The sequence below is a fragment of the Oratosquilla oratoria genome, chromosome 17 (assembly GCF_046742065.1).
Source record: "Oratosquilla oratoria isolate Oo_2021 chromosome 17, ASM4674206v1, whole genome shotgun sequence".
Taxonomy (NCBI): Eukaryota; Metazoa; Arthropoda; class Malacostraca; order Stomatopoda; family Squillidae; genus Oratosquilla; species Oratosquilla oratoria.
The window spans coordinates 19011208-19023351 of NC_134793.1; the positions used below are offsets into that span (position 1 = coordinate 19011208).

At 37.5% G+C, this 12144-nt stretch overlaps 1 protein-coding gene across 1 annotated transcript; it reads right to left on the minus strand.

The window, feature by feature from the left end:
* Positions 1-4677: 4677 nt before the first annotated feature.
* Positions 4678-11119, minus strand: LOC143034467 (keratocan-like). The gene is made up of 3 exons (XM_076200552.1): positions 10978-11119; positions 10826-10865; positions 4678-6080 (listed from the first exon to the last, which is right to left on the minus strand). The coding sequence occupies exons 2-3, from the start codon at positions 10847-10849 to the stop codon at positions 5418-5420; spliced, it is 687 nt and encodes a 228-aa protein (XP_076056667.1). The 5' UTR covers positions 10850-10865; positions 10978-11119; the 3' UTR covers positions 4678-5417.
* Between the last annotated feature and the right edge of the window lie 1025 nt (positions 11120-12144).

A 12144-nucleotide genomic window follows, 5' to 3' on the forward strand; every position in this document is an offset into this window, starting at 1 on the left:
ATATATATATATATATATATATATATATATATATGAAAGGTAGAGTGGGAAACACGGGTCTTTATCTGAATATCTCTCTGTATGTCTCTATATTTATATATGTATATCAATAGTAGGGTAGCGGGTCCTCTTTCAGGCAGATTTGATTAAACTTTGCAGCAGTTTCTGCATTCACGAGTTTCTTGCTGACATGTTCAACTTTTCTAATACTTGAACGTTGAATATCGTTGAGTTGTCTTATTATGTGTCCAAACTTCATTTGGAATGGATGTAAAGACAATACTAGCTTCTTGATTTTACTTGTAGAGCTTTCGCCTAACTTTAGGCATCTTCAGTACAAACTGAGTACAAAGAGTAATGGTGACAATATATACAAAAAACATATGGAACATTAGGAGAGACGGGGGATTCGGACAGTCACTCAGGAGACAGGATCTGAAGCTCCGCCCACTGGGTCAACGGTGAACCTAAGCCTGCGATCTATATACTTAGAAGTAGGAATTGGTCAGGTTTTTGTTTGTTCATGGTGGGATTTTGTCCTTTAATGTAAAGTGCTTCTAAGATGAGAAGGCGCCTGTAGTTCGATTCCTTTTGTAGAATGATGGTTCCTTCCGTGTGACTGGGGATTGATGTGTGTCAATGTGGTGTTGTTTTATGGCTCCATTAATGAGGTGAAAATTGAGGCGTCTTGACAGTTTTGTCGTAGTCGACCCTATGTACTTTTCATTAAGGGTTTCACAGTTCCCCTTTTTTACATGTGTATTCGTACACAAGGTGGCTACGTTGGAATACTGGGGTTCGCTGGCTAGGGCTATTCTTAAGGAGGAGGTGGGAAGTTTTCCTATTCTGGTACCAAAGGTTCAGGTGGATTTTGTCGTCACTGTTGGAGGGTCTGACGTTTTTTCCGATGATCTTCCTGATGGTGTCCTCGTCTGCTCTATATTGGGAGGACATAGTGTTCTTGTAAAATATTGTGATCTTTTGTCCTATTTGAATGTTGTCGGTCGGGGGTCTGTACCATCTGTCCAGGTGTGTGTTGATGACATTTTGTACCTCTTTGTTTGAGAAACCGTTGTTGACCAGGACTTGTGTAATCCTGTGTAGCTCGGCGTGGGTACGGTTCCAATCACTGCAGTGCGACAGGGCTCTTCTGACGTAAGCATCTACGGTGGACTTACGGTATTGCGATGGGCATTCACTGTTCCCGTTTAGGCAAAGACCAGGGTTGGATGGTTTGAAACCTTGAGGACTGGTTTCAATCTTAACGTCCAGGAAAGGGAGTTGTCCGTTGTGTGTATGTATATGTATATGTGTATATATATATATATATATATATATATATATATATATATATATATATATATATTTGAAATACTTAAACCCACTCTCGGAGAAAGATAAGCTGAGATACAGAGTAAACCGTATATTTCGACCACTCGCTGTGGTCCTCTTCAGCAGTTATACAGTTTACTCTGTATTTCAGCTTATCTTTCTCCGAGATTGGGTTTAAGTCTTATTTTACTCTTGTGTTACGACATCTACGTTACTTGATATATATATATATATATATATATATATATATATATATATATATAAATATATATATATATATATATATATGTATATATATATATTCAACTGTTTATTTATCTATTTCTACCTACTTATCTATTTATTTACTGACATCACGTGGAATGGGAGAAAAAGGCAACTTTGTTCACCTAATTTTGTTCAATTATCGAGTGGCAAAAAGCACCGGTGTTCTCTTTCTCTCAAAGTGTGACCACACATTATGCTCTGTAGATGTTGTTGTTGTTGTTGTCGTTCCCTAGACTGGCTGTCCGAGCAGTCCCGTCTCCCCAAGGAATGCCACAGCCGAAACTGGGTTTTCCCACAAATCCTTTACAGAGTGTATGTTGTGTTGTTTACGTGCATGATTGTGTATAATGCAGTCTTCCATTATGTGTTGTATGGTATGGGGTGAAGTGTTACATCCTGGGCAGCTGCGCTCTGTAGATGTATGTGGCAGTGGTAGGAGTTATTATAATGAATATGGTGGTGGTGGTGTTGTCGTTTTTTCCCATCCTCTGTTGCATTCCTCTATACTAATTCTTAATCCTTATTTTGCCCCTCTTCATTTCAATGATCTCATTCACCGTGCTTTGTCATTCAGACTTGATTTTTACTGATTGTGACCCTTATCATGCACATACTGATCTAACCTAAACACTTATATAGATAAACTTTATTTGGCAAAGAATCAATATACATGACGTGCAGATAATGACAAGAACACATAGTAACTAGTTCGAAATAATCATTGCAAATTGCCGAGGATAACACAAAAAGCATGTACGCTTATTTCCATTGTGGTCCTCATTAGATTGTTATTCTACACTAAGTCACACAGACAACATACGTAGGGGGTTAAGGGGACCAGAGACAATCATGAGTAATACAAGTTAGAACACATATGACACATAAACATTGTTATATTTTTGCTAACACTTGTTTTCGTTTTAATAGTCCAAGTTTTCAATTTTCTTTATCACACGTTCATAAATCAATCATGACTGTACCTCTAATTCACTGTCGTTGCCATGTGTTTTCTATCGATTATGTTCCTACATTCTTATTTTCAACATTCGTTTTTATCACAACACAGTTTAAGTTTTTATCAACCCTGCTATTACATTGTTTAATCTTATCTTATTTTTTGTTTATTAATTTGTTTTATCCATTTTTTATTTTTTCCTCCCGTGTCTTATTTTTGTTCTCTCCAGTTCTCGTCGGTTCTCTGTTATTTTTTTATCGAGTATAGTAAAGAAAAATAGAGAAATAAAAATCACTACAATAAAGTTAAATTCAAGAATAATGTGACTATGCGAAGAAAACGAATCAAAGTTAAGACTTTTAAAGAAAGCGAAACTGATTAAGCAGTGACTTTTTATTATTTCTGAAATAATCATCTTGTAAACCAATTCTCACTAGCACCTTGTCCATAAACTACTTCAGTCCATTTTTTCGCAAAGGTGGCCAATAGTGTTATACCTGCATTTTATCTCCAACAATTTACCAATTATGTAATTATTTGTTTATCCAAATTTATCCAGTGATGATACAGCGCCTATTTCGAAAACCATAATATTGGTGGTGATTTACCCAAAATGAGATTTAAATCGTCGTTTGAGATGGAAATGGAGAATTTAGGAAGTTATTACAAGATAATGAGTAAGTAGATCAGTGAAGGAAAATGTGTAATATGTTGAAGGAATCATCAGAAGAACAAGTGTAAGAGGTATCATAAGTTATATCAGCTATAAACGAGACGAGAATTTTGCCATTTCTGTCTTTAGCGAGAAGACGTTCACGGGCGTATATGGGATTTAATCGTCTTTAAATTGTTTGTCAGATTGTTCCTTCCTGTATTTTTGCTTCATGTTTTGCCGAATGAGCCAGACTGTTGAGGGTAAGTCTTCTATGGTCACTAGGGTAAGTACTGATCGTTAGGGCAAAGTTATTTACAAAGAAATCTCACTGAGGGCTGTTTATCTTCACAAACTAATCTTCTGGGGGGTTTTGGCTGATCTTAACAAGCTTAACCCAACCTAATCATAATAAAACGAGTATCACTAATATGTCGATTTATATTTACAATCTCATTTGTGGGGTTGCAACATCAAATAAACCTTTTTGTTTGAGTGTATTAAGAAGAGATGGACGTCTCCACATACGAGTACGTTACAGGTGGGAGAGGAACCAAGACATGAAGATGGCGAGAATTCTACGGAAGCCTAGTAGAAATAATTAACTTTGTAATGGGATCATCATTTTTAATATTCTAGCAGAGGATTTTGTGGAAGCGATTGGATGGCAAACTAGCTAGAACGAGACACTTCTAAAATTCTAGAAAAGGAATTTGTTACCCTATTAGGGGTAAACAAGCTGGAATAAGACTTAAAAAAAATACCACAAAAGGAATTTGAGAGAGCGATGGGGGATAACCTAGATATACACACGCTGTATTTATCTAATTGTAGCATACAGGAGGAGCAAAGCTCGTGGGATCCCGTCTCCTACTCTCAAATTTATCACACATTTCTTTCTCTGTGCTGGGTTATCTAATAGAGGTGTCAGAATGGGTTAAGGGTTTTAACAAGGGTGATGCAGACAAGGTCATCATATTAAGACAACAGGGCAGGACTCGCAGTAATTAATCTAAATTGGATAAATTTAGGTTTAAGGACATAGGCAAGAACTGGTTTACCAATAGGGTGGTTAATGAATGGAATAGACTTAGTAACCACATCGTGAGTGCTGAAACTATCGTTTGTTTTTAGGGAAGGTTAGATAACATTATGGATGGGGATGAAATATGGCAAAGGTCATGGAACTGTCTAGTGTAGGCCCTATGGTCTCTTTTGTACTTCCTTTACATGTAAGTAGGTATACATAATTGAAATCATACATTTTAGTAAAACGCGTGAAATTTTGCATCTTTATTTCTGTCTAGTAGGAAAAGATTTTCTACAAATTCCGTTTCATTTACTCTTATACAGACAAAATCTTATATAAACATAGGACAATGGACTCAGATTTTTTTTTTAAACATAGATCAACTAAATGGAATATATGTGTGTTTGTATATATATATATATATATTATATATATATATATATATATATTTGTATATTATTGTCACCTTTCAAAAGGATGGATTATCATTAGAAAACTATAAATACGAACAAGAAATTAAATCAGTATCAGATTGTCGTCTTTAATGCTATATGTATCAAAAAGGGAGGAGCTTGGAAGAATAATTGTAACGATAATGATAATAATAATAATAATAATTGAAGCTTGATGAAAAGATTGACAACACTAACACTGGATAAGGGGATCGTGTGCTGATAAGGTTTGACTACAGTGGCGTCTGAGATGAAATAGATTTCATAACAGATTATACATTCCACCAGTTTTCATGATATCAGCATGTGTGTGTATGTGTGTGTGTGTGTGTGCGCAGGTTACCTTCAACAATCATGAACGATCATAAACAAGGAATTCAAAAGTTCGTGGAACATCGCTTTCTTACTCGATATGTCTTCACACTCGTCTCCCCTGCAACTGATTTAAATCATATAGAACTCGCGTCTGCCCGAGAAATGTCGACAAGAAAGCTTCGTTATCTTCTATGTGGAGGACATCAGCCAATTCGCGCTTTCGAGAAATGTCGACAAGATAAGTTTAATTGTCTCCCATCTGATTGATACCTAATGACCTAAACCAAATTCTCTCTTCGAGAATGTGGATAAAAAAAAAATGATTCAACCCGTTGCAGCGATTGACAAAAGTAAAACGTGTTTCATCCGCTAAGCTTTATTCCTAACGGCGACATGACGTCACACAGATTTTTTTCAGCAGACACGGGAAACGTTCTCCAACTCGACTGCTGTGCCTTCAACCCAAATCCGGATATATATTCCAAGCAGCTGTTCCAGTTCCTGCTCATCCTTTGCACAAATTGTTACACCATGGTCGATAGCGAGCTGTGTACCATTGGCCACTTCAAAGAAGGTTCGGGCGTGGAGAGTATTGAATTTGTTTCCTTGTAGACGCAAATCCACTTTAACACCTGGAGCGAAGACCTCTTCGGGGACGTAGATGATTTCGTTTCTGTACAACCAAACAGAAGACACCTCTGGGTTGTGCACCAAAGACGGCACCGACGCTAACTTGTTATCGAAAAGGCGGAGTTCCTCCAGATTTTCAAGGCTGTTAAGAGCTCCCGGTTCGATGTTGTTGATACGGTTTTGCGAAAGGTCCAATACGCGGAGGGAAGACATCATCTTCAAGTCGTCTTTGCACACGACAGAAATATTATTTCTCTGTAGGTGGAGTGTCTCCACTTCAGAATGACTGTTTAGGCATCCAAGAGGGATGGATTCCAGACCTTTGGACGGGCAATAGAGCTCTGTGGCATCTGACATAAGGATGCAAATTGTCCCGGGGCACCAGTAACGAATTGCGACAAAGACGCCAACCGCCATGATCGTCGCTGTAATTGCACAAACGATCACCTGCAAGGGAATAAAATCACCAACAAGTAAAATAACGACATACCAAGGGAATTGTATTTATCTGCAACGAAGAATTAATATGACAGAACACACAACTGAAAAAGCAAACCAGTATATATATATATGAACACTGCTCCATAATATTCAAACAATGGTAACAACGAGAGAAAGAACGTAATGATATTCACAAGATATACAAAACCAACAAAAACGACGTCACAAATAACAAGAACGATCATGGAGATGATGATGACTGGAGGTAGTAATGATGATAGCAATAATGACAGTAGTGATGATGACGATGATTATGATGTTAATGATGATAGTGACGATAACACTGGCCTGCGAAGTTTCAAAGGTAAATCATCTGATAACTGATTCTAGGGTAATTTGCTATGCAGAATCTAAAAATCACACTCTTTTTATTCAATCAGGTCACGTTTTTGAGATACGAGGCGGTAAAAATAATTAAAAACGCCATTTAGTGCTATTTATTCCCTTTAATTTTGGATAAAAATTCGTGACAAAAGAAATAATTTTTTCTTGCATAGTTCAGAAGATAAAGAGGATATATTATAGAAAATCTAATCATGGATGAAGGGCCTTTTCAGTGACTTTCTCCTGTGTTGGGCAGCCACCACGTCTCGTTTCAAACACCAACAGTAGTCCGCAAGAAAGTTCACATCCCACCGGCCTTGGTAGCGTTCTTCCATGACACGAATATCCTGGTGGAAACGTTCTCCCTGTTCCTCACTGAAGTCACCACAGTTCTGAGGGAAATGGTCTAAGTGGGACCGTAGAAAGTGTATTTTGACTGACATGCGAGCCCCAAATTATTGATAGCTGTTCAAGAGCTCATCGACTTCTTTCTCGTATTCTGCACTTCGGTTATTTCCTAGAAAGTTTCTTATCACTGACTTAAGCGACCACCAAACGGACAGCTCAGCTGCATTCAGTGCATCGTCAAACATTGAGTCCTTCATAAGTTCCCTTATCTGAGGCCCATCAAAGATGCCAGCCTTAAGCTTTTCCAGACTGATCCGAGGAAACTTCTGCTGAAGAAAAGTAAATCCCATGCCGTCCTTGTCCATTGCCTTCACAAAGTTCTTCATCAGTCCCAGTTTGATATGTAAAGGTGGGAGTAAGACCTTGTTTGGTTCAACAAGAGAACGAGCCTGAACATTGTGTGAACCAGGTTCCAAACGTTGTCGTGGTGGCCATTCTTGTCTGACAAAATGTTGATCATCAGCCCGACTATCCCACAAACACAAAAAGCATAGATACTTTGTGTACCCACCCTGTAGTCCCAAAACCAATCCAACTACCTTAAGATCTCCACAGATCAACCAACCATGGTCATTGTAGTTCAGAGCAGACAGTAGCTGATTCATGTTGTCATGAGTTTCTTTCATTTCCACCGAATGACCGATTGGAATTGAAGAGTATTTATTTCCGTTGTGAAGGAGGACTGCCTTGAAACTTCTGCTGGAAGAGTCGATGAACAGTCTCCATTCAGTAGCAACATAGTCCAGCCCCATTGACTGAATCAAACCAGCAATGTTGTTGCAGTAAACTAATGACGAGTCCCTCTGGGTTGTGAAGAACTGTCTAAATTCTCTTTCACGCTCTCGGTACCAAAAGAATGTTGTCTCAGGTGCTAGCAAATTTTTCTCACGAAGACGAGAACCCAGAAGCTGTGCTGATTCCTTTGATAGGTTTAGATCCCGTGTCAGGTCATTGAGATCTGCTTGTGTTAGAGGCACTGGCCGGTCATTCTCTTCTGGCATGTATTCTCCACCCTCTGCCCTGTCTAGTGCGTTATCAGATTCCGATTCAGAGCTAGATTCCATTGGAACATCTGGCTCGGGAACGGGCAGGCCTGGACCATGAGGGACTGGTCGTATGGCAGACGGAACATTAGGATACTGAATACAATGCTTGTTCTTGCGGTTGACTCCTTTAAGATTAGTCATGCAGAAATAGCAGTCTGACACATGATCTTTACCCTCTCTCCAAACCATTGGAACAGCGAATGGCATACTCTTCCTTTTTTTATTTCTCCAATCACTCAAGTTCTCGACACATGTTTTGCAGCTAACATGGGGTGCAAATGGCTTGTCCTGGTCCCCAAGCTTAACTCCAAAGTAAGCATGATATGCCTTCTTCACAAAATCAGTTATATTTGCTAGTCGACGAGGAAGAATCACATTACCACATATGTAGCAGAACCTATCAGGATGATTTGTGCATTTGCGTTCCATTTTCTGTCAATCTAAGATACGTGTCCAAAATAGAAACACAAGAAGCACAGATTCTTGTAAAAAGCACAGATTCTTATAAAATCAGTCACATTGATTGGAGATCACACTTTTCTAAACCATTTTCAGTTTCAGTGTTGTCAATGCAGTTTGTCAATGTAGTCAATGCAGTTTCAGTTTCGGTTTCAGTTTTTTGAAAGTAAACAAAAACATCATTAGGTTTCAGTATCAGTTTCGGGGTGCTACAGTAAAATTTTTATGCAAAAAAAAAAAAAAATAAGAATAGGCTATACCTGCAGCCTCGTTTTCCTTATACTTAGTACTATACAATGCCCAAAAGTCGCACTTCTCATATCTCAAAAACTAGACCTGATCCAAGGAAACGGATGGCATTTTTGGATTCAGCGCACCAAAAAACCTACAAATCACTTGAAAAACCTTCGACCTTTGAAACAAAAAAATTAAATGCAGGCCAGTGTAATGAATGTAACGATAACAATAACATTACTGATAACAAGATGATGATAACAACATTAATAATGATGATAATAATAATAATAATAATAATAATAATAATAATAATGATAATAATAATAATAATGATAATAATAATGATAATAATGATAATAATCATAATAATATTGATAAATGATAATGATAATAATAATAATAATATAACACTAATAACAATAACATACAGCATACATTAGACAACTATTCTCACCGGACACAATCTCAGGACAACAGATCACCAAATCGATAACGATAAGCCCGTATAGAAAGGCAATAAATCTAATGCGTGTGACTATGACAATAAATCAACCTTATCAGCCTGTATGACGCGACAATCTTAGTTTGTACAAATCAGAAAGTAAAACAATATTATACCTCGTTTCAGCGTTTGTCTTAAAAAAAAAAAAGAGAGAATTCTCTGTTAGTTAGTTTTTTTTTTTTTTTTTTGGGGGTGGGTGGGAATGTCTGAAATTCGTAATTTTCCGATATTCGGAATTATAGTATTACTTAATGAGAGAAATAATACTAACACAAAATATATGACATATAATTATAAGAGAAAGTTTGACCTAAATATTTTTCAGATATTTCAAATATTTACATACACACACACACACACACACACACACATATATATATATATATATATATATATATATATATATATATGTGTGTGTGTGTGTGTGTGTGTGTGTGTGTATTCACCTCGGATCTGCTGCAGCCTCTTTTCGAGACAGCCAGACACCACCCTACGGCAGTGAGCTCAGAGCTCATTATTAGCAGATCTCTGGGTAGGTCTGAGACCACTCACACTCCACACACCGGGAATGCAAGGTCACAACTCCTTGACTAACGTCCCGTACCTACTCGCTGCTAGGTGACCAGGGGCTACACGTGAAAGGAGACAAACCCAACTTGTCTCCGCCCGGCCGGGGAATCGAACCCCGGTTCTCCGGCTTGTGAGGCCAGTGCCTTACCAATCCGCCACCGGGCCGGTGTGTGTGTGTGTGTGTGTGTGTGTGTGTGTGTGTGTGTGTGTATGTGTTTGTGTGTGTATGTATATGTACAGCAGCGAATGTGTCCCAGTGAACAGATTTACATTTATCAACCACAATTCACTTTACATCAACATCGAGAAACTCGAGGAGGCATATATGCAGAAATTGATACGTGGTGTGTATATATATATATTATATATATATATATATATATATATATATATATATATATATTACAGGTGAAAAATGTAATCACACATTTGTCAATAACGTAGAAACCACTGTTGGAGTAGAAAAGACTGGAAACGGGGAATCTATATATTTCGATTGCAAACTGCAATCCTCTTCAGTAGATACTAATAAGAGAGAGGGCGTGCTGTTTAAGTAGCACCCTTAACAAAAGAAAGGGGAACATGGGAAGATATCTCTAATGATAATTCAGTACAAAATGTATATTATTACTAAATGCATTTGCAGAAAGAATTTTTGAGTTTTTGTTAAATTTTATTCCTGACTGAAGATATGTATAATGATAATTCAGTACAAAATGTATATTATTACTAAATGCATTTGCAGAAAGAATTTTTGAGTTTTTGTTAAATTTTATTCCTGACTAATTTTCCTCTTTATCCATCTCTCTACCTGAAAGGCAAAGTGAGCAAGTTGGATGAGAGAGCAGACAAGAGTGAAACATAAAGTGGAAGCGGATGTGGAATTGGGCAGTCAAGTTACCACGATGGACGCCGCGAGATGGTAAGAGAGAGACCAGACAGAAGGTGGAGAGACAGAGAAGTTTGCAGGAGTGACGTGGCAGTGGTTGGCGCAGTCGTGTGAGTCATGGCAGAAAACAGTAATAACTACTTATCAAATTCCTTTATGAGATTTAGAACAATGCCAAAGTAAATTAACATTCCCCCTGATGCACCAGTACACAAACAATATAGCGCATTTGTCAATAACGAAAAATCAAACTTACGATCATAATTTGCGTCCTCTTCATCCTGTGCTAGGTCTGCCTGTGATTAAAAAAAATATAATAAATTCACCCGCAATATACATTCACGCATGTCTGTTAAATTGAACTATAATAAGTTAACAATGTTTACAGGTAGTTAAAAAAAATCCTACCTGAACGAATATATATGGAATAACTCTCGGTCATCGAATTACAAACAACTGTTCAGCTCCATTCGCTGTCCGGTGAAAAAGTCGACTGGGGACGCTGGTTCTCGGTTGCAGGACTTGCAGCTACCGGTACTCCCACAATGACGAGATAAAAGATTGTGTCCTGCTTTTCCTCCTTCTTACGTTGTTCCATTTAACAATTACGCATAATCAGAGCATAATTTTTTCAAAAACATAATAAGCTCCAACACCATAACGACAATATTTACAAAGTTTGAGTTATTTAGATGTATTAAATTTACTCATGGGCATTGACGAAGCAAAGCTCTGTTGTTGACAATAATAATGACGTCATGTCACTTTCCACCTACATTTCGTCGAGAATACACTCCCACTATTTTCGAAAGATTAAGCCTATATCGATTAGTTTGTCAAATGTTGATAATGATATGGACAGCAAAACGGAAAGATAGGAGTTTAAAATTGTCAGCATATTCGAGAGGAAATTGGTCTAAAAAAAGGCATGACAATGGCCCATACAGGTATCACTAAGCTTTTTAAAACTAGTGAAGGCAATACCCCATATATAGACATAAGAAAGTGCTTAGGATGGAGATTATATATTTAAGTGTTGCTGGGTTGCATTCTACAGTTTATCATGATTCGTGTTACCTAACCTGATCAATGTTAGTTTGGTTGGAGATTCTACGGTTGATCGGTGTGTGCGTGTGTTTGTGTGTGGGGGGGTTCTACAATTGAATATTTTTGGGGTGGAAATTCTACAGTGTGTGTGTGTGTGAAGGGGTGTTCTAGAATTGAACCTTTTAATCTTCGACAGGGTTTGTAATTTTCTAAAATGAGCTCTTAAGTTTTCTAGAATTTACCCTCACATGTATTTTACCTCTCATAAAGTGCTGAAGCTTATTTACATTTTCTACACTACAAAAATCGGTAAATTCAAATTCTACACACGATTAACCTTCACAAGCTTAACCAAGTTTCTACCATGCAAACAAACTATATGATAGCAGTCTGATGTGAATGGCCAACATTTATCAAAACGAATTAATATATCTTTGGCCTACTGAATTATATTAGATTACATAGTCTCTAGTGTGTGTATGTATATATATATTGTTGAGACATTCTGAAACACAGGAGTCTTAGTCT

What these genes read in the sequence shown, in the direction of transcription:
- LOC143034467 (XM_076200552.1), bottom strand. Translation starts at nt 10,849, where the DNA reads ATGAAGAGGACGCAAATTATGATC. An exon ending in AGAGGACGCAAATTATGATC is followed by an intron (nt 6,081 to 10,825) that starts GTAAGTTTGATT and finishes ATTCCCTTGCAG; the next exon opens with GTGATCGTTTGTGCAATTAC.